The sequence below is a fragment of the Thalassophryne amazonica genome, chromosome 2 (genome assembly GCF_902500255.1).
Source record: "Thalassophryne amazonica chromosome 2, fThaAma1.1, whole genome shotgun sequence".
NCBI classification, from domain to species: domain Eukaryota; kingdom Metazoa; phylum Chordata; class Actinopteri; order Batrachoidiformes; family Batrachoididae; genus Thalassophryne; species Thalassophryne amazonica.
Genome location: NC_047104.1, coordinates 74002679 through 74029623, shown reverse-complemented (window position 1 = coordinate 74029623; position 26945 = coordinate 74002679). Strand labels below are relative to the sequence as shown.

Genomic DNA, 26945 nt, shown 5'->3' with positions numbered 1-26945 from the left:
AAAATGGAAAGAAAAAGAATGCACTTGTCTCTTTGAAGTGAAACCTGGGTCCAGGTATGTGTGACATCATAGGGCAGGTGAAAACAGTGTGATGTCATAAGGCTGGTTCTTGAAATACTACAAGAAAGACATAAAACTAATATTTGGAATCCAGTCACAGTCTGTCTCAAAATGTAACTGAGGACCATCTGAAAATGGAAATTTGTCCTTTAATTTTGGAGTTATTGTGTACAAAGCCGGATCTGAGTTAACCTGTCTTGTTATAGGTCTCCAGCCATATTCCACCTATGAACTGAGAGCTTCCTGCTTCAACAATGTGGGCAGCACGACCTCCAACTGGACCACTGTTACCACCCTCACTGAAGGTAAAAAACTGGTTTTGTCTCTGCTGGAGGGCTGCGTGTAAGCTCATGTCAACATAGTCATCACGAAGTCCACGTGCACACGTTAAATTATACGATATGCTATTTGGTTGTTGTCACTCCCTCATCACAGCCCCCCAGTATGTTGCTGCTTTCTCAGTGGGCAGTAACTTGACCTATGTGTGGCTGGACTGGACGGGCTCCTTCTTCCTCAATGGGCCTCTGAAGGAGTACAGTGTGACTGAGAGGCAGCTGAGGATTTACACAGGCTTCTACAGCTATCTTCATATTCCACGCACCTCACAGAAGAGTGAGAACACACACACTCACAAATCCATACGGCGCATTTGTCAGCACTTCCTGGGAAGAAACAAAACTCTCCAGATGTACTGCTTATAAGACATACCTGCATTTGATACAAAATGTCACATTTGAATAGTTCAGATTGCCACCAAAGAGTCAAACAAAATTTATTAATTATTAATAAGTAAGTCTCACTAATGAGGGTGATGTTATCAACAACATAGCCTGTTGCATTACAGTCCTGACAAACACTGGCCTTTCAGCTTTAATACGAGTAGCAGAAAAGGATGAAGAAGTAGGTTAGGTCTGTGAGCGTGTGCTGGTGCCACATGTCCATCCATCACACCACCATCAACCATCCAGGCAGCGCACTGGTCCATCCTCACCTTCTGCCCATCACTTCCAGGTGATACACGAACATCCTCTTACCTCGGTTTTCCACATACTGCGTTTGCATTGCGTCTGTGTTACGTGTACAGAGATGATGGTTACTGTTACTGAAGTTACTGTTGCCTTTTGCACTAGCTCCACAGCAGAACATATTGCTACACAGCAAATACACAACAAATCTGTTTTTAACAGAAGTCAGAGATGAAATGCAACTGAATGGCTAATTAGATCTTCTGTAATCACACTGTCTTTCACATTGAGGTACCTGCGAGCAAGAACAAACACACCATATAACCACTGGTGGTCGGTATTGGCAAGGAACTCACGATACATTACACATAATAATACGACCATATTAGCATTTGTTGCAGTTCTGTACATAATTTACTGCAATTGATAGGCTCCAGCAACCCGTGACCCTTGATTGAAGCAAGCAAAGAAAATGAATGAATGAATTTACTGCCATTTTTTTTAAAGCAATGCTAAAATACCCTTGGCCATATGAGCATTATGTTCTATTTAATTTGTAGTTATTTGTTTGTAGTTTGCAGCTAACAACCAGTGGTGGGCACAGCTAACCAAAAAAATTAGCTTGATAACTGCAAACACAAACCCAAACACAGCCAATGAGCCAGCCACTGTCTTTGTGCATGCTGCCCACTGCTGTAGGGAAGCATCATTTACCTTGAGAACATACAGTGGTCCAGCCATGAGGTGGAGGTCTTGAAATGGAAAGCAGGTTTGACTTATGGTTTTTATTTATAAATCAAATTAATCTGGATAGAATAACTACCTTAAAGTGTCCCTGCCACGCTATGACGTTTTTACATATTCTTGAAGAATAAAAAAAGCTTTTTCCACATGTTGTCTTTGTTTTTTACCATAAAATTACACTGAACAAGGATTTAGACGTTTCGTTACTCATCTGAGAATTTGAATTTATCGCCTCTGAGTTGACCTACTTTTTCGCTGCAACGGATGTGACGTCATTCGAGTAGATGTCTCGCAGTGCCGCTCTGTTTACCAATACGGCAGACATGGACAGCGAAGGCATAGTGCGCGATTATAGCGAAGATTTAAGTGACATATTGATTGTTTTTGAAGAAGATGAGGAAGTTTCTGATTAAAGGAAGCCACGGTAAAAATAATGGGCGGCTCCAAATCGTGTATGTTCCAGCCGAACGCGACAGAAAGAGGATGAAGCTGCAGCTGTCAGCTGACAGCAGCAGCGTTGAGGAGGACGATATAAGCTGCTGAATGGTTTGTTCACGCACCACTTTCTTATAAACGATCATTTATTCCTGGCACGGTGTGTTTGTGTATGAAAAAAATTATTTGAGCAGCACAGCGTGCTGAAATTCAGGAGTTTGTTCTAAAATCACTGAAAATAAAGTTTCTGTACATTCTGTATATATTTAATCATTTATAAGTCAGTTTCTTGTGATTGCTAATTCTTCACTTTTTATTCAAAGCAAATGATTGCAAATCTTTATCTGAAAAGCTGTAGACCCACATGGGATGGGAAAAAAGATTTCTAAATAAAAGAAAATTTTACTTCTATATCTGTAGTCAAATTTTATCAGGCATAATATTGTAGGAAAACGTTTATGCTAAATGGAGACTTTCCCGTCTAAAATACACATACAGAACATCTGTAATCATAAATTGTATCACATCTCATGTCATCTCATGTACTTTGAATGAACAGACATCTGAACAAAAAACACGCTGTTCAGTTTACATGCATATGTATATTTGGAAAACACAAAAATGTCAATGTTCTGTTTTTTTTTTTCAGGTGTTCATGTGAACACAGTCAGCCGATGCCAGTGTAATTTTATGGTAAAAAAAAACACAACATGTAGAAAAATCAGAATCAGAAGAAGTTTATTGCCATTGCCAGTGAACAGGATTCACAGACTAGGAATTTGCTTCGGTACAATGGTGCAACATTAAGAAGAGATAAAATGCTAGGATAAAATATAACATATGTGTCAAAATAAGATAAAATATAAGATTAAAAAAAGAAATATGAAATATGAAAGGCTGTGTGCAACAGAAAAACAGAGAAACAGAAAAAACAGTGCAGTGGGAGGAGCGCAATTAAAAACCAAAGTACATTGTCTAAAGTGACCCGTGATAAAATGATAAAGTGACAGAGTTAAGCTTAAGGTGACTGAGTTATGAGGTGTTCATGAGTCTAACGGCAGAGGGGAAGAAACTGTTCTTATGGCGGGAGGTTCTGGTCCGGATGGACCGTAGCCTCCTGCCCGAGGGGAGTGGTTTGAATAAACCGTGTGCAGGGTGAGAAGGGTCAGCTGTGATCCAACCTGCTCGGCCCAGAGTCCTGGAGACGTGCAGGTCGTGGAGAGATGGAACACTACAGCCGATCACCTTCTCAGCAGAGGCCACAATGCGCTGCAGTCTGTGTCTGTCCCTGGCTGTGGCCCCGGCGTACCACACCGTGATGGAGGAGCAGAGGATGGACTCGATGATGGCCGTGTAGAACTGCACCATCAGCTGGACAGGCAGCTTGGCCTTCTTCAGCTGCCGCAGGAAGTACATCCTCTGCTGGGCCTTCTTGATGAGGGAGCTGATGGTTGACTCCCACTTGAGGTCCTGGGTGATAGTGGTGCCGAGGAAGCGGTGACAGACCACAGTGCTGATGGGGCTGTTGGTGAGGGCGAGGGAGGGCGAGGGGGGCTGTGGCTTTCCTGAAGTCCACGATCATCTCCACTGTTTTCTGGGCATTGAGCTCCAGGTTGTTGCTGCTGCACCAGGTCACCAGCCGGTCCACCTCCCTCCTGTAGGCAGACTCATCCCCATCCGAAATGAGTCCGATGAGGGTGGTGTTGTCCGAAAACTTGATGAGCTTTACAGAGTCGTGGCTGGAGGTGCAGCAGTTAGTGTACAGGGAGAAGAGCAGAGGGGAAAGGACACAGCCCTGTGGAGATCCTGTGCTGAGAGCCCGAGTGTTCGAGACATTCTTTCCCATCCTCACACGCTGACTCCGGTCCGTCAGGAAGTCTGTGATCCACCTGCAGGTGGAGTTGGGCATGTGGAGCAGAGAAAGCTTGTCCTGGAGCAAAGCTGGAAGGATGGTGTTGAATGCAGAGCTGAAGTCCACAAAGAGGATCCTAGCGTAGGTTCCTGGGGAGTCCAGGTGCTGCATGATGGAGTGCAGGGCCAGGTTTATGGCGTCATCTACAGACCTGTTGGCTCTGTAGGCAAACTGCAGGGGGTCCAGGAGGGGGTCGGTGATGGACTTCAGGTGGGATAAAACCAGGCGTTCGAAGGTCTTCATGACTACAGACGTGAGAGCCACAGGCCTGTAGTCATTAAGACCAGTGATGCGTGGTTTCTTGGGGACTGGAACTATGATTGAGGACTTGAAACAGACTGGAACATGGCATGACTCCAGGGAGGTATTGAAGATCCCCGTGAAGACTGGGGCCAGCTCATCAGCGCAGTGTCTCAGGGTGGCAGGAGAGACACAGTCTGGGCCCGGGGCCTTACGTGGATTCAGCCTTTTGAAACATCTTCTCACGTCCTCCTCTTGGACCGAGAGGGCAGCGGGGGGAGGGGGAGGGCAGCAGTGAGAGGGGGGAGGTCCAGAGTGTTTGAATATCCAGTTGTTTGGGGGGTGGGGAGGTGTGAGTCCTTGTCTTCAAAGCATGAATAGAAGACGTTCAGGTCGTTGGCCAGCTTGAGGTCGTCAATAGAACGAGGTGCTTTGGGCTTGTAGTTGGTGATCTCTTTCAGCCCCCTCCACACAGAGGCTGAGTCGTTGGCAGAGAACCTTTGCTGCAGACGTGAACTGTACATGGATTTAGCCTTTGCCACCTCCTTGCTAAATCTGTACTTTGCACCTCTATAGCTGTCTCTGTCTCCTTCTCTGAAAGCCACCTCTTTCTGCAGACAGAGCTGCTGGAGTTTAGGTGTGAACCAGGGCTTGCCATTGTTATATCTCACCCTGGTACGCTGTGGGATGATGCTGTCTTCACAGAAATTAATATATGACGTCACAGTGTCCGTGTAGTCATCTAGACTGTCTGTTGAAGCCTCAAACATATCCCAATCCATGGTGGCCAAGCACGCGCGTAGCTCCTCTACAGCTTCATTGCTCCACACTTTAGACGTCCTCACAACAGGTTTAGAGAGTTTAAGTCTCTGTCTGTACGTGGGGATCAAGTGGACCATCACGTGATCTGAGAGTCCCAAAGCTGCACGGGCCACCACGTGGTAGGCACCGCTCACTGTCGTGTAACAATGATCTAACGTGCTCCCTTCTCTGGTCGGGCATTTAACAAACTGTATTTTGGTAATTCCTGACTGAGATTCCCTTTGTTAAAATCACCGAGAATTCTAACAAGAGAGTCCGGAAAGTCTCTCTCCACGTTCATAATCTGATCCGCGAGAGCGCGCTCGGCCTGGTGCACGTCCACGCTCGGTGGAATATACACAGAGCAAAGTATAAAAGAGTTAAACTCACGTGGAGAGTAGAACGGTCTGCAGTTTATGAGGAGATATTCCAGAGAGGGACAGCAGTGTTGGGAGATCACAGTCACATCGGAGCACCAGGCATTGTTGATATAGAAGCAGAGTCCTCCCCCTCTTGTTTTTCCATCAGAGAGTGCTCGGTCTTTGTCTGCGCGGAGGAGTCGGAATCCCTCTAGTTGGAGCGCGCAGTCCGGTGTCTGTGCATTTAACCACGTCTCCGTGAAGCACAGTATACAAGATGAGGAGAAATCTCTATTCTTCTTCATCAGCAGTGCCAGCTCATCCATCTTGTTGTGGAGTGAGCGGACGTTGGAGAGAAATATCCCAGGTAGGGGCATGCGCGTGCCCCTTCGTCTGAGGCGCACGAGAGCTCCAGCTCGTTTTTCTCTCCGCCGTTGTCTCACTTTTTTGGCCAAAAAGTGAACCAGTTCAGCTGCAGGCACTAAAAAACTGGCGTAATGTCCGTGGGTGTTGATGATTTGATGTTTAGAAGTTCCTCGCGGGTGTAGGGACACGATGACACACGATTCACGCACAAAAACAGACCTAACAGGGAGCACCAGAATACCAGGGCGCCTTCACGTGGCACCATCTTGGAAGGGATGGGAAAAAGCATTTTTTTATTCTTCAAGAATATGTAAAAACGTCATAGCGTGGCAGGGACACTTTAATGCAACTCTTAAAATGTACAAAGTGATATATAACACATATCTGTTCATTTTAAAATAATAATTCTGAAGATTTGAACGTTAACACACAGATGCCCAAAGGGATTATGGGTGAATTTAGCCTCTGCTCATACTGATTGGTTGATTCATTCATTCTGTGTAAAAACCAACACAAGTGAATCAATGTTAACATGTTGGTGTTTACAAATAAATGTGATTTTGTAAAATGTCATTTTTTCATTTGTAAAGAAAAAAGAGAGAAATTTTCAAGATCCCACGAGACAGCACCTAAGCACACGTATGATGACATCACAGTTCTATGCAGTTAGGGAGACAAGTTTTCTTTCAATAACAAGAACTGTCAAAAAACTTTTTCGTGTGAGGTTGGAGTTGTGTGGTGATAGGAATCGTTGTTTGAATGCTTGAATAACGATGTCAGTCACAAAGAAATCAAATAATAGTGATAACATGGTCATTGTGCCCAGAATGTTGGTATTTTGGTCATTGAATTTTGCGGTGTGGTGTCATAATAGCGCATCAGTCAGTTGCTCTGTGTGGCATCATAACAATGAATCAGTCAGGCGCTCTGTGCAGTGTCATAACATCCGATCGGTTAGCGGCTCCGTGCGGTGTCACAATGGATCAATCAGTCGCTCCGTGAGGTGTCATAACATCTGATTGGTTAGCGGCTCCGTGCGGTGTCACACCAGATCAGTCAGTCGCTCCGTGAGGTGTCATAACATCTGATTGGTTAGCAGCTCCGTGCGGTGTCATAACATCCGATCGGTTAGTGGCTCCATGTGGTGTCACAATAGATCAATCAGTCGCTCCGTGAGGCGTCATAACAACAGATCTGTTAAGCCTGGTTCACATGGGAAGATAATTAGGCCAATATCGGACCCGATCTTCCCCTTCCGACAATCTTCAGGATGCCTTGACAATCGTGATGATGCTAAATATAATCTTAACAGATATTCCTGCCATGTGGTGGTGTGTCAAGAGTGCTCTGATCTGTTTGGAAAGACGTGAGGAGCTAAATGTGACATGCAATCAATCAGAAAGTGAGGTGTCTGATCTGGGAATGTTTGTATGTGTTTTTACCGTGTGGCTGTACACCACACACTGTACAACCAAACCTGTCAGATCTATGATTTTTCAGATCTATGATCTCCACGTGTGTGGTCTCTCATATAACCATGCACCAGTAGATGGCAGTGTTTTATGCATTTTGACGCCAGTTATATCACATGGCCTGAATCACAATTTAACAGAATTTTCAGCTTTGTAAACTTTTTTTTTTTTTACACAAATGAAAAAATGACATAGTTTACAAAAGCACATTTAATTGTAAACACCAACACGTTACATTGATTCACTTGTGTTGGTTTTTACACAAAATGAATTAGTCAACCAATCAGTATGAGCAGAGACTAAGTTTACCCATAATCCCTTTGGGCACCTGTGTGTTAAGGTTCAAATCTTCAGAATGAGTGCATTATTTTAAAATTAACTGATATGTGTTATATCCACTTCGTACATTTAAGAGTTTACATTAATGTAGTTATTCTATCCGAAATAATTTGATTTATATATCAAAACCATAAGTCAAACCTGCTTCCCATTTCAAGACCACTGCCTCATCGCTGGACCACTATATAGGGTTAAGGAATATTTATTTATTTATTTATTTATTTATTTATTTATTGGCAGTTTGGTAGCGCTACCTCACTGCTGCAAAATACATAGCAGACAGGAGCAAAAGGGATTATAAATGTTTTTCATGTTACTAGCTATGTAAAAAAAAAAATCATGTTTGCGGTCTAAACGTTATTGGAAGGTAATTGGTCCGATGATGGTTCTAAAACTTATCTGAAAAGCTAATCCGCTAACAAAAACATTAGTTTCGATAATTGTCAGTTATCGGATTAGCTGAACAGTGCCCATCACTGCTGGCAACCAGACTGTGACGTCACGGTGCAGCTCTACTCTGATTAGCTGTCACCCCTCACTCAAGAACTAAACAATGCTAATGTCTGCTAAATGTCTTTTAAATCCATTCAGAGGTATTATTAGGTTCTAAAAACAGCGTTTTCAGTTTTAGAAGTGTTTATTTCTCGCTTGCTTTTACATAATATATTACAAAGAGGATATATTTACACACAAACGAAGCAGAGTTTTGCTACCAACCAGTGACATCACCACATTAACGTCCGCTAAATGTTTTGTAAATCCTTCCAGAGGTGTTATCAGGTTACAAACACAGCATTTTCAGTTTTAGAAGTGTTTATGTCTCACTAGCTTTTACATAATATTTGAGAAAGATGTTATTTCTAGCCCCCCCCAAAAAACGACGCGAAGTTAACACCTAGTGATAGCAGGAAGCAACGTCACCACACTCGTGCGTTAATGTCCGCAAGATCATGCCATAAAATGAGGTACAGAATGTGACATTTTAATTTCTTAAAATACCTCTTAAAATATGTCAAGGTTAGCCATCTTCAAACTTCCACCACCCCTGCACTGAGGTTTAAGTCCCGTTGGCTCTGTGTGTGTGTGCGTGCGTGCGTGCATGCGTGCGTGTGGGGTCCTTAGCTTTGTCGTTTCAGGTGACGTGTACTACAGACAGCGGCAGTGCCAGTACTCCCACCATCAGATACAGCCCGGCTACAGACCTAGGTGACAAGAACACAATAAACTATGTGTTAAGTCATCCAGTGGTACTTCATGAATGTTTTTACTGTTTCTGCTTCTCTCGTACTATTTTATTATGGCTTAGGGTGACTTTTTCTTTTGATAAAGAACATAACCCTTTGACTGGTAGTGTATGTAGTATCTACCGTAGTGGTAGTACTCATACTAGTACTGTATATAAATCCAGTATATAAACTGAAAGCACTGCATCATAGATACATGGATAAAATAAATATACTATACACAGTAATACAACAATGTGACATTGAACTCATAACTTCTCGCACTCTTCAGATCCACATCAGTCAGCGGAAGATGGAAATCAGAGTGTCAACGTGACAGCGAGCCCGGTTTACTCTGAGCTGTGGTTCATCCTGCTCTTTGTCTTACTGGGTCTGTGCCTGCTTGCCATAGTGGTCGGGCTGGTGCTGCAAAGGTAGCGATTTGTTACTCTGCCCTGAAGGCAGTCGTTTAAAGACTAGAAAACAGCATGGGAAAATTATATAGAAACATCTTTACAAAACACACAATTACAACCCACATTTGTGTCTTCCAGAACGTTGAGGAAGAATCCTTCAGCCAGAGAGCGCCCCCCACTGGTGCCACTGCAGAAGACTGGAGGAGAGTCATACACGGTGAGAGAATTGAAAAGGTGACAAAAAAAGGTGACCAAAAGTCAAGAGAGAACTATCGAAAAAAGACATAGAAGGGGAAGTCAAAAGAAAAAAATACTAAAAGTGACTGAATCATTTTTCTGCTGCTTGTATTTAAGCAGAAATCTCAAACACACAGTGGAAACAAAACAGTATATAATTTTTCTTTTTGCAATATACGTGACACTGTTCACTTTAAGAAAAGTAATATTTGCTTTGCAGATGGTGCAGGTGGCATCAGGCTAAAAAATGCAATTCACTCTATGATAACTGATTGTTCTCCAGGTTAACTTTACTTTTAGGTTTAAATGTGCCATATTGTGCAAAATATGTTGTATTTACTTTTAACAGTGATTTATGGTTGGGTTGTATCCTAAAAGCTCCACAATCCTATGTTTGTGCACGTGCATATTGCACCTGGCAGCTCAAAGCTCGTTTTTAGATTTTGAGCTATGATTTCTGCAATGTACCACCAGAGGGTGCTAAAAACAAAACCTATTCTGGAATGGGAACTTATTTATAACTGGTTCAATTTTGACATACAGTGGTGATTATTATTAAGTGCCTTCATTTATTTATTTCTTTTCAGTCATTTTCATTTCAAACATTTATTTGTGATTATTTTATTTTATTTTCCCCTCTGTCTGTCTTCTGACTCCAACCTTTCACACATTTGTCTCTGTCTGTCAGACCTCCTATCCTGAGTTCTGCTCTAAACATTCCGGCTCTGTGCTCCTTCCTGATCGACCTACAGTAAGATGACTTTCTATTTCCTCATGTCAAAATCGTAAACACTGACTTTGTTGTCGCCCCCCAGCTTGACACTGTAGCAGACTGTGTTGAAATCAACAGCGTTACTCTTAAAAGCTACACAGTGTACACTGAGGTATGAGAGTGTGCAGCTCCATGCATGTTTATTTTTGTGTGTAAGTGCATGTGAATGCACGACTCTGCAAAGGCTTGTTAAAATGAACAGTGACAACAACATGCATGATTTTGCATTCACAGCAACAAATCTAGATGAGGTGCATGGTTTGATTTTCAGCTTTCATAATGTCACACATTACTACTCTTTAGTTTCTCTTTCATATGTGATTATGCAGGAAAAAAATGTCTGACGTGCAAGAGATTCATTAAAGATAAACGCCAACATTTTTCAGTGTACATCTTTTCAGTCATGGGCCAACTGACAACATAATGTTAATGGACAGAAGGAAAGCTAAAAAAATAAACAACACTCAGTAAATCACTCCTTGTCCTCACCATAGATATCTATTTACTCACTAGATGGCGGAGTGGGCCGATCCGCTCATTTGCTGGCTGTTGCCAGAGCGCCGCCATCTTGGTTAGCGTCTGACAAAAAGACATCATTAGAAATCAATGTGGGCATGATCAATGTTTTTAAAAGAGTTTCATGATAAATCTGCATTTTCCATGCTATTACTGTGCTGTTACATTTATTCAAACTCAGTCCCACATTTATACAGCCAACATTTGTCAAAACAAATACAGAAAAGGATCAGACTCCTTATATAATAGGCTTGAATTAATTTGTTTGTCCCAGTCCAGATAAAAAAATAATGCCATCAGTTTGTCAAACAGAAACATTATGTCATTAACGTTATGTCTGCCACGACATGAGATACTAGTCTGATCCTTAATTAATTTAATTATGAAGTTAAAGACGGGAAATAATCAGGGGTGAAAGTAGTAAGAGCTTCAAAAGATGTATCATATTCAAGATATTAATATTAAAGACAGCTCTTAACCCACCTGTGGCGCCGCTTTTACGGAGTGCTTTTCCGCCAAAATTTCAAATAAAATAAATAAAATGAGACAGCCACGCCAGCCAGGGTGAAAATAAGATTATTCAATAATTTCTGGACCAAGCTGAAAGAAATCTGAAAACACTACACTGGAATATGGACGATATCATAGAGAAATTAATCTCATTCATGTATATTCTTATATTTGTAGAATATACAACGTCAAAGTGACCGTCATGTGACCCACCAAATTGAGAGAAAATCATTTCCATTCTATGAACTTGCTCTGACAGAATATCTCAGGATGGAAAACCTGATGTGAAGAAAAAACCAAGGCTAATTAAAAGGGGATAAATTGAGACTTATGAAAGTGAGACTTCTAATTGAATCACTAAACGAATGGTGAGATAGTTATCACGACAAAGCATTCAGGCAGTAAAACTGAAGTCACGACTTTACAGAATACAGATCGACACAAAAAATAAATCATTTTCTGACCTTTATTCAACAATTTGTCATTTCTCTCACATCATTAATATTACATATAATCCACATTTATGAAAGCTCACTCTACAATTTATTATTATTTATTTTTTATTTATTTAACCCATATTTAACCAGCTGACAATCCTATGTCAGCTTGTTGCTGCACCCAAATGCTGCACAAAACAGCATTTTCAGATCACTTTAACCCAAGTTTAAGCCAGCGAATCATAGATTTCAGTTTAATCTAATGCTTGATGACCAGTGGTGGGCACAGCTAACTAAAAGGTTGGCTTCGATAACAGATAATCAGCTAACTGAAAAGTTATCTTTTATAAAGCTAAACCAATAAACCACCCAAAAATTTATCAGAAGCTACAGCTAACCGATAACTTCCAGTATTGTCTCTGGTACACTTTCAACTACTAACAAGCTGATTTGAGTTTTAACACCACGATCGCTTCTGGTAGCATCAAAGGTGACCACAGACCCAAACAATGAGTCAGCACTTCTATCTTTGTGCACCCTGTCCACTGCTGGAAGCTCCTGTTTACTACATAGCTTCCAGTAGTGAAGCAGTTGAGAGGAGTAGTGAAGCGCAACTCTCTACTCAACAGCAGTGTCGCTGTGAGGCGGAGGTCTTGGAAAATAAAGCAGTGCTGACTTATGGTTTTGATTTATAAATAAAATTAATACAGATAGAATAACTTCATTAATGTCAATTCTGTCATTTGTGCAAAGTTAAAATATAACATACAGTGAGGAAAATAAGTATTTGAACACCCTGCCATTTTGCAAGTTCTCCCACTTAGAAATCATGGAGGGGTCTGAAATTTTCATCTTAGGTGCATGTCCACTGTGAGAGACATAATCTAAAAAAAACAATCCGGAAATCACAATGTATGATTTTTTTAATAATTTATTTGTATGTTACTGCTGCAAATAAGTATTTGAACACCTGTGAAAATCAATGTTAATATTTGGTACAGTAGCCTTTGTTTGCAATTACAGAGGTCAAATGTTTCCTGTAGTTTTTCACCAGGTTTGCACACACTGCAGCAGGGGTTTTGGTCCACTCCTCCATACAGATCTTCTCCAAATCTTTCAGGTTTGGAGTTTAAGCTCCCTCCAAAGATTTTCTATTGAGTTCAGGTGTGGAGACTGGCCAGGCCACTCCAGGACCTTGAAATGCTTCTTACAGAGCCCCTCCTTAGTTGCCCTAGCTGTGTGTTTGGGGTCATGCTGGAAGACCCAACCATGACCCACCTTCAATGCTCTTACTGAAGGAAGGAGGTTGTTTGCCAAAATCTTGCAATACATGACCCCATCCATCCTCCCTTCAATACGGTGCAGTCGTCCTGTCCCCTTTGCAGAAGAGCACCCCCAGAGTATGATGTTTCCACCCCCATGCTTCACAGTTGGGATGGTTTTCTTGGGGTTGTTCTCATCCTCTAAACATGGTAAGTGGAGTTGATTCCAAAAAAAGTCTATTCTGGTCTCACCTGACCACATGACCTTCTCCCATGCCTCCTCTGGATCATCCAGATGGTCACTGGTGAACTTCAAACGGGCCTGGACATGTGCTGCCTTGAGCAGGGGGACCTTGCTGCCTTGCAGGATTTTAAACCATGACAGCATCATGTGTTACTAATGTAATCTTTGTGACTGTGGTCCCAGCTCTCTTCAGGTCATTGACCAGGTCCTCCTGTGTAGTTCTGAGCTTTCTCAGAATCATCCATATCCCACAAAGTGAGATCTTGCATGGAATCCCAGACAGAGGGAGATTGACAGACATCCTGTGTTTCTTCCACTTTCTAATAAATAATCATAACAGTTGTTGTCTTCTACCAAGCTGCTTGCCTGTTGTCCTGTAGTCCATCCCAGCCTTGTGCAGGTCTTCAGTTTGGTCCCTGGTGTCCTTAGACAGCTCTTTGGTCTTGGCTATGGTGGACAGGTTGGAGTGTGATTGATTGAGTGTGTGAACAGGTGTCTTTTATACAGGTAACAAGTTCAAACAGGTGCAATTAATGCAGGTAAAGTGTGCAGTATAGCAGGGCTTCTTAAAGAAAAATTAACAGGTCTGTGTGAGCCAGAATTCTTGCTGGATGGTAGGGGTTCAAATACTTATTTGCAGCAGTAACATACAAATAAATTATTAAAAAATCATACATTGTGATTTCCAGATTTTTTTTTTAGATTATGTCTCTCACAGTGGACATGCACCTAAGATGAAAATTTCAGACCCCTCCATGATTTCTAAGTGAGAGAACTTGCAAAACCGCAGGGTGTTCAAATACTTATTTTCCTCACTGTATATCTTTTAATTTTAAATAATGCACTAATTCTGAAGTTCTGTAACAAACACAGACAGATGCCAAAGGGATTATGGGTAAATGAGCCTCCGCTAACACTGATTGGTTGACTCATTCATTCTGTGTAAAAACCAACACGTTAATGTGAGGTGTGTGTGTGTTGGTGTTTACATATAAATGTGCTTTCGTACAATATGCCTTTTTTATTTGTAAAAAAAAAAGACATTTGCAAAAAGTCAAAAAGTCAAGTTGTGAACTGATTTGAAACCGTCTGATATAACCGGGGTCAAAATAAATAGAACACTGTCTGGTGTCCAGACGCTCATACTGCCATGAACACTACTGGCCAGTAGATGGCAATAGAGACCGTGAAAACTTGCCAAAACAAAATTCGTGTCTGCTACGTTTAAGATGCATGGAATTTAATAAAAGCAAACTGAATTTCCAACCTGGTCTCACGGCAAGTCGTGATTCAGCGGCACAAAATATACATAAATCTATTGGTTTGTGATATTGTGACGAAAAGCGCCTCATTTTCGTCACGGCAGCACAAATTCATTATAATTCATTCCGTGATGGCTGCACGAAATTAAAAGTGAAGTGGGGTGGGGGAGGCAGGGGGTGGTTATGGTTAGAGTAGGGGTAAGGAGTAGGATTAGGTTATGGTTAAGGTTAGGGTTGGGTAGGGTTATGAATAATGAGTTAAAAATAAAACCCTGTCACGAAAATTTGACTCATTTCGTCACGGGGGACAAATAAAAGCGTGAGACTGGGCTGGAATTTCAGACATGTTATATATATTACTCTGGAACAAAGACGACAGACAGTGTTTGTAGGACTCTATCGATTGCAATGATTCCAATTCAAAATAATGGAGAAGCAACCTGAGCTTCTTCTGGCATTTTTACATATAACAAACACAATTACAACGTATATAAACCCAGAGAATATATTCACAAGAGATTTAGGCACAATATACAAAGAGTTTAATCCTGTTGTCCGTGTGGTGCCTGATCAGAGCGTCTCAAATGCATTTCTTCTGTTGTGAATGTACAGAGATTACCCATAATGCACCTGGACACAGCATGTCCACACTAAAACCTTTAAAATTAGTGCATTACTTTAAAACTAAAACATATATCTGATATTTTCACTTTATAAAACTTCAGACATGACGTTAATTTAAATAACTTGTCTGAAATTATTTTGGTTAAAATTTTATCCATAAGTTAAAACTGTATGCCTCTGGATGACTTGGGAGGTATTGCTAGCGTAACATTATGAGGTCAAAAGAAATTCGCTTTTTTCTTTTCTGTGACCAGTTTTCCTTTGCCGGCAAAGGATAGAGTGGTTTATTTTGGAACCAGCTCTTCTCTGTTTGCAGAAGATAGAGTTGAAACATCTGATACAAAACATTTAACAGGTAGGTACTCAACTGATTTTAGATTTAATAGATGTTTGTAACTGTTAAGCTTTGTTAACCATGCCTGCAAAAATATGTTGGCGTTTTAAAAATTATCGGACCAAAACCTATCGGAAGATAATTGGTCCGATGACGGTAAGTTATCTTAAAAGTTAATCCGATAATGAAAACATTAGCTTTGATAGTTAGCGGAACTGTGCCCACCACTGCTGGCGACACGGAATAACACTAAGCAAGATGGAGGCTGCTGGCAACAGCTCACAGGCTGCATCCGCCATCTTGTGGATTAAATAGAAATTGATAGTCAACACTGAAGAGGTGAAAATGTTATTAGAACTGTTTGGTACCACAGAGAGGATCCTTCCAGAAATAAATGTACACATTTATTTCACACAACATTAAGAAGCTTTTGGCCGATTATATACTACAGTTAGCTGCTTACTTTCGTCTCCAGACATTGAGTCATTACAAGACGATTGCTGATGAGGAGCTCTGTCTTCCAGAATGAGACTGAAGACTGTGTCTTCAGTGAACAGCAGAATGTTTTTTTTAATAAAGTACATTTAAAAACATAAAGGACTTAATTTTCAAACATTTCCAAGTAACTGAATATGTCTTGGACTTTATTTACATCAACTAGAAGCACTCAGAGAGTGCAAACCTCCACCAAAGCCATGGGGTCACTGACGCCATAACGTCTACACGCCGTGGAATCATTGAACCTAAAAAAGTCTAACAATGATGTTTGCTCAGTAGTAAAAAAAGTTTCATCTGCTGTGACTGGATAGCATGTATCCTTAGCGCTTGGTATCACAGTTTATTGCAACTTGCACCTTTCCCAGAAGCTACTGTCATCTGAGCACTGATATTGATATTGCATGTGCTTATAGACAAAAACAAGTAAGAGACAAAATTCAATTTATTATTCAACTAAACTGCAAATATATGAATTTTTTTAACATTTATGAAACACTTCTCTAAACAAGGCCATAGGGTCACTGATCCTAAAGAGATTCCCTCCTTGGCACAGTGATCTATTTCTTTTTGTCTCTTTCTCTAAAATTGTATACGAGGTCTGTCCATAAAGTATCGTACCTTTTAATTTTTTTTTTAAACTATATGGATTTGATTCATATGTTTTCACGTCAAGCTTGAACCCTTGTGCGCATGGGTGAGTTTTTCCACGCCTGTCGGTGACGTCAATCGCCTGTGAGCACGCCTTGTGGAAGGAGTGGTCCCGCTCCGTCATCGGATTTTCATTGTCTGGAAATTTTTCAGAAGCTGTTAGAGACTGGCACCTGGAAACTATTCGAAAAATTTATCTGGCTTTCGGTGAAAATTTTACGGGCTTCACAGAGAATAAGGTCTGTTAGTACAGCTTTAAGGACCCCTTTAAGGACCCCTTTAAGGACGCTCAGCGCGCCGCGCTCCGAGCTGCGACGACACAGCACAAGCCACCGGACCATTTCTGTGCTGATGGCTCTGTGGATACGAGACCATTGTGTGCTCTTTCTCTGGTTATCACAAGAGCTGGACATCAGCCATTTTCCGGCAGATTTCACTTTTAACAAGAGATTTTGTCATGGAAAGCCGCGCGGAGGCTTCGCGCGTCACGACGGATTCGCTTTGGAAGTGAGACAAAGGAACACCTCCGTTTCTGCGTGTCAGAGGACAAGTTTGGACATGTCTATCTCGGCTTTCAATGCTTACCAGTCCAGTAAGTATCAGTGAAATTGTGGAGAGCTGGAGTGTGAAGTGTCCGGGATGAAAATCAGCACCTCCAAATCCGAGGCCATGGTTCTCGACCGGAAAAAGGTGCTTTGCCCTTTTCAGGTCGGTGGAGTGTCCTTGCCTCAAGTGGAGGAGTTTAAGTATCTCTGGGTCTTGTTCACGAGTGAGGGACGGATGGAGCGTGGGATCGATAGACGGATCGGTGCAGCATCTGCAGTGATGCGGTCGCTGTATTGGAACGTCGTGGTGAAGAGAGAGCTGAGTAGGGGGGCAAAGCTCTCGATTTACCGATCGATCTACGTTCCGATCCTCACCTATGGTCATGAGGTTTGGCTCATTACCGAAAGAACGAGATCGTGAGTACAAGCGGCCGAGATGAGTTTCCTCCGCAGGGTGGCTGGGCGCTCCTTTAGAGATAGGGTGAGGAGCTCGGTCACTTGGGAGGAGCTTGGAGTCGAGCCGCTGCTCCTCCACGTCGAAAGGAGTCAGTTGAGGTGGCTCGGGCATCTTTTCCGGATGCCCCCTGGACGCCTCGCTGGAGAGGTGTTCCGGGCACGTCCCACTGGGAGGAGGCCCCGGGGAAGACCCAGGACACGCTAGAGGGACTACATCTCTCGGCTGGCTTGGGAACGCCCTGGGGTTCCCCCGGAGGAGCTGGAGGAGGTGTGTGTGGATCGGGAGGTCTGGGCGGCTTTGCTTGAGCTGCTGCCCCCGCGACCCGACTCCGGATAAAGCGGAAGAAAATGGATGGATGGATGGATATATATATATATATATATATATATATATATATATATATATATATATATATATATATATATATATATATATCCTGACTAGTCCTCCCACTTTTTTAAGCATTTTTCTTTTTTTGCCTACAATATGGCCAAATTATTATATTGCAATATTGTCATATCAATATGATATAAGATATGACTATGACTTCACACCAAGTGCAGCAACAGTGAGAATTAAACATTCTTAAACAAAACAGTAATAATATCACACTCATTTTGCACTCATCATAAGCTTAGGATACAGTGCCCTCCAAAAGTATTGGAACAGTGGGTATTTCACACATATTATGTTCGAAAGATGAAAAAAGAAAATAAGATTATAAACTCAAACCTTCACTGTGCCTTGAGTCACTACGATGACTCATCCAACATGGCGGCCGCATTTCTTGTGCTTCAGCAACCAATGCAGCGTCTACTCTTCTTTATAATGTCTATGTTCGTCTACCGTCGGCCTTGTGATAGAATCACTACGATGACTGATCCAAGATGGCGGCCAGATTTCTTGCACCTCAGTAACCAGTGTGGCGTCTCCTCTTCTTTATAATGTCTATGTTCGTCTACTGTCGGTTTGTGGCTTTTTACGACAACGGTTTCTGACTTTTTCCCCACTGAGATTTTTTTGTGCCATTTCCGGATTTTGCCTTGCACTGGAAACCTCACAATGCATTCTTAATGATTTAAATACAACATAAACTACTTCTTCTTTGTCTTTCGGCTGTTCCCCTTAGGGGTCGCCACAGCAGATCAGTTGTTTCCATCTCACCCTGTCCTCTGTATCTTCCTTTGTCACACCAACCACCTGCATGTCCTCTCTCAGCACATCCATGAACCTCCTCTTTGGTCTCCCTCTTCTCCTCCTGCCTGGTGGCTCCATCCTCAGCATCCTTCTCCCTATATACCCTGGGTCCCTCCTCTGCACATGTCCAAACCATCTCAATCTCGCCTCTCTGACTTTGTCTCCAAACTGTCCCACCTGAGCTGTCCCTCTGATATGTTCATTCCTAATCTTGTCCATTCTTGTCATTCCCAAAGAGAATCTCAACATCTTCAGCTCTGCCACCTCCAGCTCCGCCTCCTGTCTTTTTGTTAGTGCCACTGTCTCTAAACCATACAGCATAGCTGGTCTCACTACTGTTTTGTAAACTTTCCCCTTCACTCTTGCTGATATTATTCGGTCACAAATCACTCCTGCCACCTTTCTCCACCTACCCCACCCTGCTGCCTGCACTCTCTTCTTTACCTCTCTACCACACTCTCCATTACTTTGAACAGTTGACCCCAAATATTTAAACTCATCTACTTTCACCACTTCTACTCCTTGTAACTGCACTATTCCACTGGGCTCCCTCTCATTCACACACATGTACTCAGTCTTGCTTCTACTGACTTTCATTCCCCTTCTCTCCAAAGCATATCTCCACTTCTCCAGACTAGACTCAACTTGCTCTCTACTCTCACTACAGATCACAGTGTCATCTGTAAACATCATAGTCCATAGTCTGATCTCATCTGTCAACCTGTCCATCACCACTGCAAACAAGAAAGGACTCAGAGCTGATCCTTGGTGTAATCCCACCTCCACCTTGATGAGTCTGTCATTCCAACTGCGCATCTCACCGCTGTCACACTATTCTTGTACATGTCCTGTACTACCCTAACATACTTCTCTGCCACTCCAGACTTCCTCATACAATGCCACAACTCTCCTCTTGGCACCCTATCATAAGCTTTTTCTAAGTCCACAAACACACAGTGTAACTCTTTCTGTCCTTCTCTGTACTTTTCCAACAGTATTCTCAGAGCAAACATTGCATCTGTAGTGCTCTTTCTCGGCATGAAACCATATTGCTGCTCACAGATCTTCACCTGTTTTCTAAGCCTAGCTTCTACTACTCTTTCCCATAACTTCATGCTGTGGCTGATCAGCTTTATGCCTCTGTAGTTACTGCAGCTCTGCACATCACCCTTGTTTCTTGAAAATAGGAACCAGCACACTTCGTCTCCACTCCTCAGGCATCCTCTCACTTCCAAGATTTTATTAAACAATCTGGTTAGAAACTCTACTGCCATCTCTCCTAGACATTTCCATGCCTCCATTGGAATGTCATCTGGACCAACTGCCTTTCCACTCTTCACCCTCTTCATAGCAGCCCTCACTTCTTCCTGCTAATCTCTTTACTTCCTGATTTACTCTCACCACATCATCCAGCCTTTTCTCTCGCTCATTTTCTTTATTCATCAACTCTTCGAAATATTCCCTCCACCTTCTCAGCACACACTCTTCACTTGTCAGCACATTACCATGTGCATCTTTTACCACCCTAACCTGCTGCACATCCTTTCCAGCTCTGTCCCTCTGTCTGGCCAATCGGTACAAGTCCTTTTCTCCTTCCTTACTATTCAACTTCTTGTACAGCTCGCAATATGCCTTTTCCTTTGCTTTTGCCACTTCTCTTCTCGCCTTACGCCGCATCTCCTTGTACTCCTGTCTACTTTCTTCATTCTCTCCGACTATCCCAAAACTTTTTTCGCCAACCTCTTTCTCCTTATGCTTTCCTGGACCTCTTCATTCCACCACCAAGTCTCCTTGTCTTCCTTCCACTGTCCAGATGTCATACCCAGTACTGCCCTAGCTGTCTCCCTCACCACATCTGCAGTACTCTTCCAATTGTCCAAAATTGCTTCCCTTCCAACTAGTGCTTCTGTCACCTGCTCGCTAAATTTCACACACCAGTCTTCCTCCTTCAGCTTCCACCATCTGATCCTTTGTTGAGCTCTCACTCTCTTCTTCTTTACCTCTAAAGTCATCCTACAAACAACCATCCTATGCTGTCTAGTGACACTCTCTCCTGCTACCACCTTACAGTCTGTGATTTTTCCGGACGGAAAAATCGGACCAGGAAGCAGAGTTGTAGTCTTACACACCTCTCTGCAGCTTCTCTCCCCCTGCCATCCCCTCATTACCCCATCCCCGTAGAGACGGTGCCTGCTCCCAGACTACCAACAACCAGCAAAAATCTATTTAAGCATAAAAATTCAAAAAGAAAAAATAATATAGCACCTTCAACTGCACCACAGACTAAAACAGTTAAATGTGGTCTATTAAACATTAGGTCTCTCTCTTCTAAGTCCCTGTTGGTAAATGATATAATAATTGATCAACATATTGATTTATTCTGCCTTACAGAAACCTGGTTACAGCAGGATGAATATGTTACTTTAAATGAGTCAACACCCCTGAGTCACACTAACTGTCAAAATGCTCGTAGCACGGGCCGGGGCGGAGGATTAGCAGCAATCTTCCATTCCAGCTTATTAATTAATCAAAAACCCAGACAGAGCTTTAATTCATTTGAAAGCTTGACTCTTAGTCTTGTCCATCCAAATTGGAAGTCCCAAAAACCAGTTTTATTTGTTATTATCTATCGTCCACCTGGTCGTTACTGTGAGTTTCTCTGTGAATTTTCAGACCTTTTGTCTGACTTAGTGCTTAGCTCAGATAAGATAATTATAGTGGGCGATTTTAACATCCACACAGATGCTGAGAATGACAGCCTTAACACTGCATTTAATCTATTATTAGACTCTATTGGCTTTGCTCAAAAAGTAAATGAGTCCACCCACCACTTTAATCATACCTTAGATCTTGTTCTGACTTATGGTATGGAAATAGAAGACTTAACAGTATTCCCTGAAACTCCCTTCTGTCTGATCATTTCTTAATAACATTTACATTTACTCTGATGGACTACCCAGCAGTGGGGAATAAGTTTCATTACACTAGAAGTCTTTCAGAAAGCACTGTAACTAGGTTTAAGGATATGATTCCTTCTTTATGTTCTCTAATGCCATATACCAACACAGTGCAGAGTAGCTACCTAAACTCTGTAAGTGAGATAGAGTATCTCGTCAATAGTTTTACATCCTCATTGAAGACAATTTTGGATGCTGTAGCTCCTCTAAAAAAGAGAGCTTTAAATCAGAAGTGCCTGACTCCGTGGTATAACTCACAAACTCGTAACTTAAAGCAGATAACCCGTAAGTTGGAGAGGAAATGGCGTCTCACTAATTTAGAAGATCTTCACTTAGCCTGGAAAAAGAGTCTGTTGCTCTATAAAAAAGCCCTCCGTAAAGCTAGGACATCTTTCTACTCATCACTAATTGAAGAAAATAAGAACAACCCCAGGTTTCTTTTCAGCACTGTAGCCAGGCTGACAAAGAGTCAGAGCTCTATTGAGCTGAGTATTCCATTAACTTTAACTAGTAATGACTTCATGACTTTCTTTGCTAACAAAATTTTAACTATTAGAGAAAAAATTACTCATAACCATCCCAAGACGTATCGTTATCTTTGGCTGCTTTCAGTGATGCCGGTATTTGGTTAGACTCTTTCTCTCTGATTGTTCTGTTTGAGTTATTTCATTAGTTACTTCATCCAAACCATCAACATGTTTATTAGACCCCATTCCTACCAGGCTGCTCAAGGAAGCCCTACCATTATTTAATGCTTCGATCTTAAATATGATCAATCTATCTTTGTTAGTTGGCTATGTACCACAGGCTTTTAAGGTGGCAGTAATTAAACCATTACTTAAAAGCCATCACTTGACCCAGCTATCTTAGCTAATTATAGGCCAATCTCCAACCTTCCTTTTCTCTCAAAAATTCTTGAAAGGGTAGTTGTAAAACAGCTAACTGATCATCTGCAGAGGAATGGTCTATTTGAAGAGTTTCAGTCAGGTTTTAGAATTCATCATAGTACAGAAACAGCATTAGTGAAGGTTACAAATGATCTTCTTATGGCCTCGGACAGTGGACTCATCTCTGTGCTTGTTCTGTTAGACCTCAGTGCTGCTTTTGATACTGTTGACCATAAAATTTTATTACAGAGATTAGAGCATGCCATAGGTATTAAAGGCACTGCGCTGCAGTGGTTTGAATCATATTTGTCTAATAGATTACAATTTGTTCATGTAAATGGGGAATCTTCTTCACAGACTAAAGTTAATTATGGAGTTCCACAAGTTTCTGTGCTAGGACCAATTTTATTCACTTTATACATGCTTCCCTTAGACAGTATTAATAGACGGTATTGCTTAAATTTTCATTGTTACGCAGATGATACCCAGCTTTATCTATCCATGAAGCCAGAGGACACACACCAATTAGCTAAACTGCAGGATTGTCTTACAGACATAAAGACATGGATGACCTCTAATTTCCTGCTTTTAAACTCAGATAAAACTGAAGTTATTGTACTTGGCCCCACAAATCTTAGAAACATGGTGTCTAACCAGATCCTTACTCTGGATGGCATTACCCTGACCTCTAGTAATACTGTGAGAAATCTTGGAGTCATTTTTGATCAGGATATGTCATTCAAAGCGCATATTAAACAAATATGTAGGACTGCTTTTTTGCATTTACGCAATATCTCTAAATCAGAAAGGTCTTGTCTCAGAGTGATGCTGAAAAACTAATTCATGCATTTATTTCCTCTAGGCTGGACTATTGTAATTCATTATTATCAGGTTGTCCTAAAAGTTCCATAAAAAGCCTTCAGTTAATTCAAAATGCTGCAGCTAGAGTACTGACGGGGACTAGAAGGAGAGAGCATATCTCACCCATATTGGCCTCTCTTCATTGGCTTCCTGTTAATTCTAGAATAGAATTTAAAATTCTTCTTCTTACTTATAAGGTTTTGAATAATCAGGTCCCATCTTATCTTAGGGACCTGTGGAACCAGCTCCCAATTCAGATCAGGGAGACAGACACCCTCTCTACTTTTAAGATTAGGCTTAAAACTTTCCTTTTTGCTAAAGCTTATAGTTAGGGCTGGATCAGGTGACCCTGAACCATCCCTTAGTTATGCTGCTATAGACGTAGACTGCTGGGGGGTTCCCATGATGCACTGTTTCTTTCTCTTTTTGCTCTGTATGCACCACTGCATTTAATCATTAGTAATCGATCTCTGCTCCCCTCCACAGCATGTCTTTTTCCTGGTTCTCTCCCTCAGCCCCAACCAGTCCCAGCAGAAGACTGCCCCTCCCTGAGCCTGGTTCTGCTGGAGGTTTCTTCCTGTTAAAAGGGAGTTTTTCCTTCCCACTGTCGCCAAGTGCTTGCTCACAGGGGGTCGTTTTGACCGTTGGGGTTTTACATAATTATTGTATGGCCTTGCCTTACAATATAAAGCGCCTTGGGGCAACTGTTTGTTGTGATTTGGCGCTATATAAAAAAAAATTGATTGATTGATTGATTGATTTCTTTTAGCTTGCATCTCCTATAAAGAATGTAGTCCACCTGTGTGCACCTTCCTCCACTTTTATATGTTACCCTGTGCTCCTCCCTTTTCTTAAAGTAGGTATTCACCACAGCCATTTCCATCCTTTTTGCAAAATCAACTACCATCTGTCCTTCCCCATTCCTATCCTTGATACCATATCTACCCATTACTTCCTCATCACCTCTGTTCCCTTCACCAACATGCCCATTGAAGTCTGCTCCTATCACCACTCTTTCATGCTTGGGCACACTCTCCACCACCTCATCTAACACACTCCAGAAAGCTTCTTTCTCCTTCATCTCACAACCTACCTGTGGGGCATATGCACTGATGATATTCATCATCACCCCTTCAATTTCCAACTTCACACTCATCACCCTGTCAGACACTCGCTTAACCTCCAACACACTTTTAACATACTCTTCCTTTAAAATGACCCCAACACCATTTCTCTTTCTGTCCTCACCATGGTACAACAACTTGTACCCACCGCCGATGCTCCTGCTCTTACTTCCCTTCCACTTGGTCTCTTGCACACACAATATGTCTACCTTTCTCCTCTCCATCATATCAGCCAGCTCTCTCCCTTTACCAGTCATACTACCAACATTCAAAGTCCCCACTCTCATTTCCACCCTTTTAGTTTTCTTCTTCTCCCGCTGTTCGTGGCAACGTTTTCCTCCTCTTCTTCGTCGTTGTCTTCGCCCAGTAGTAGCCCAATTTCCACCGGCACCCTGTTGGGCAATAGCACCGGTGGCGGACGTTGTTAACCCGGGCTGCGACCGATCCGGTATGGGAATTCGATTCTGAGTCTGCATAGTTGGGTTGGCTTGTTTTACGCCGGATGCCCTTCCTGACGCAACCCTCCTCATTTATCCAGGCTTGGGACCGGCACTCAGAATGTACTGGCTGCACACCCCATGTGGAAACATTGTGTTAAATCTCATGGTGACAGACAAATTCTCTTTTCAGGGTCTGGCAGATACCAAGATAGTCAGCAGCAGCTCACAGTTCAATACCATGTCTGTCCTACGGGTTCCATGCCAAACAGACCTAAGTAAGGCCTACTCCCAGCATGCTTTGCACCGCAGCGTCAGTCAGCTGATTGACAGAAAGTCACTCATGATGGATGAAGGCAGCTGGGATAACCCCCTAGGACATGATACTGGACTGGTGAGAACAGAATTGTCTGAAGTCATTCAAGGGACTCCCATTACAGTCAGATATCTTCTATTTTATTGAAGTTCTCATTTAACTCTCACTTGTTTTTACAGTATGTTGAAGAAGAGGAGTTTGTGGACACTATCAGTGCTTTACGTTCTGTGAAACAGGAGCACACCCTCTTCGTTGACACTCATCTTTAACACAAGAAGATCATTTCACGTAATCAAGTATCAACCTCGTAATTCACACTTTATAGCCAAGACGTTAAAATGTGCAATTTAGAGTTTGTTGATGACAAACAGGACTCGTTATCCAGGACTGGAAAGCATGTAAAAATATTAACCATTATTTATTTTCCGCTGCTTCAAACTTCAAGAATTTTTGAGATACAGAAATTCATTGTCAAATATTCTGGAATAAAAAGCATCATTTACTTTGTATTCATTTTGGGAGGATCATTGTTCAAATCCAAAATTGTAGCTGTTCCAGACAGGTTTGTAGCATTGTTGAAAAGCTATGATTAGGACTGGTTGACAGTATTTAGAAGGAGGGCTGCACAAACGTTTTGTTGGATCATGGAGTTCTATCGCAGGAAAAACAATAAAGCAGTGTGTGGTAACAACTTCATACTTTAATCCCCCACTACAGAGTGGAAGCAGCAGGTATTTTGGAATGATTCCGTTTGTACTTCTATCTGCCCATTTTTGTCAGGTACGACCTTTGATTTAATCCATTAACAGTTATTGCAGCAGTCAGACAAGCTGCAGCACTAAGTACTGAATCAAGTTTGATGAAATGTAAATCTGACATATTACATAAATTAAAAGGCTGCACAGTGGTTCATGTTCAGTAATTCCTAACTTATAAAAAAGCAGCCCTATGTTGGGTTATAGTTGCTGCTGCTGAGTGCATTATGAGCCACTGTTGATGCTTATACAGTGCTTCACTTTTTCCACATTTTAGCTTACAACCTTATTCCAGATATAGTAAATTCATTTTCCCCCTCAAAATTCTACTCACTATACCCCATAATGACAACATGAAAAATGTTTTTTTAATTTTTGCAAATTTCTTAAAAAAATAAGAAACTAAGAAATCATATGTACGTAAGTATTCACAGCCTTTGCTCAACACTTTGTTGATGCACCTTTGGCACCAATTACAGCCTCAGGTTTTCTTGATTATGGTGCCACAAGCTTGGTGCATCTATCTTTGGGCAGTTTTGTCCATTCCTCTTTGCACCATCTCTCAAGCTCCATCAGGTTCTATGGGGAGCGTCGGTGCACAGACATTTTCAGATCTCTCTAGAGATGTTCAATCAGATTCAGGTCTGGGCTCTGGCTGGGTCACTCAAGGACATTCAGAGTTGTCCTGAATCCACTCCTTTGATATCTTGGCTGTGTGCTTAGGGTCATTGTC

The 26945-nt window shown here is 41.9% G+C and overlaps 1 protein-coding gene across 1 annotated transcript in view; it reads left to right on the top strand.

Annotated features, from left to right (window-relative positions):
- Positions 1–25830, top strand: part of ush2a (Usher syndrome 2A (autosomal recessive, mild)) — a 1147097-nt gene extending 1121267 nt beyond the window's left edge. Inside the window, 8 exon segments of the mRNA XM_034188044.1 lie at positions 267–365; positions 496–672; positions 8816–8899; positions 9209–9350; positions 9471–9549; positions 10385–10453; positions 25335–25535; positions 25637–25830. Coding sequence (XP_034043935.1) covers positions 267–365; positions 496–672; positions 8816–8899; positions 9209–9350; positions 9471–9549; positions 10385–10453; positions 25335–25535; positions 25637–25726 — 941 coding nt within the window. The 3' untranslated portion in view covers positions 25727–25830.
- The last annotated feature ends 1115 nt before the right edge of the window (positions 25831–26945 follow it).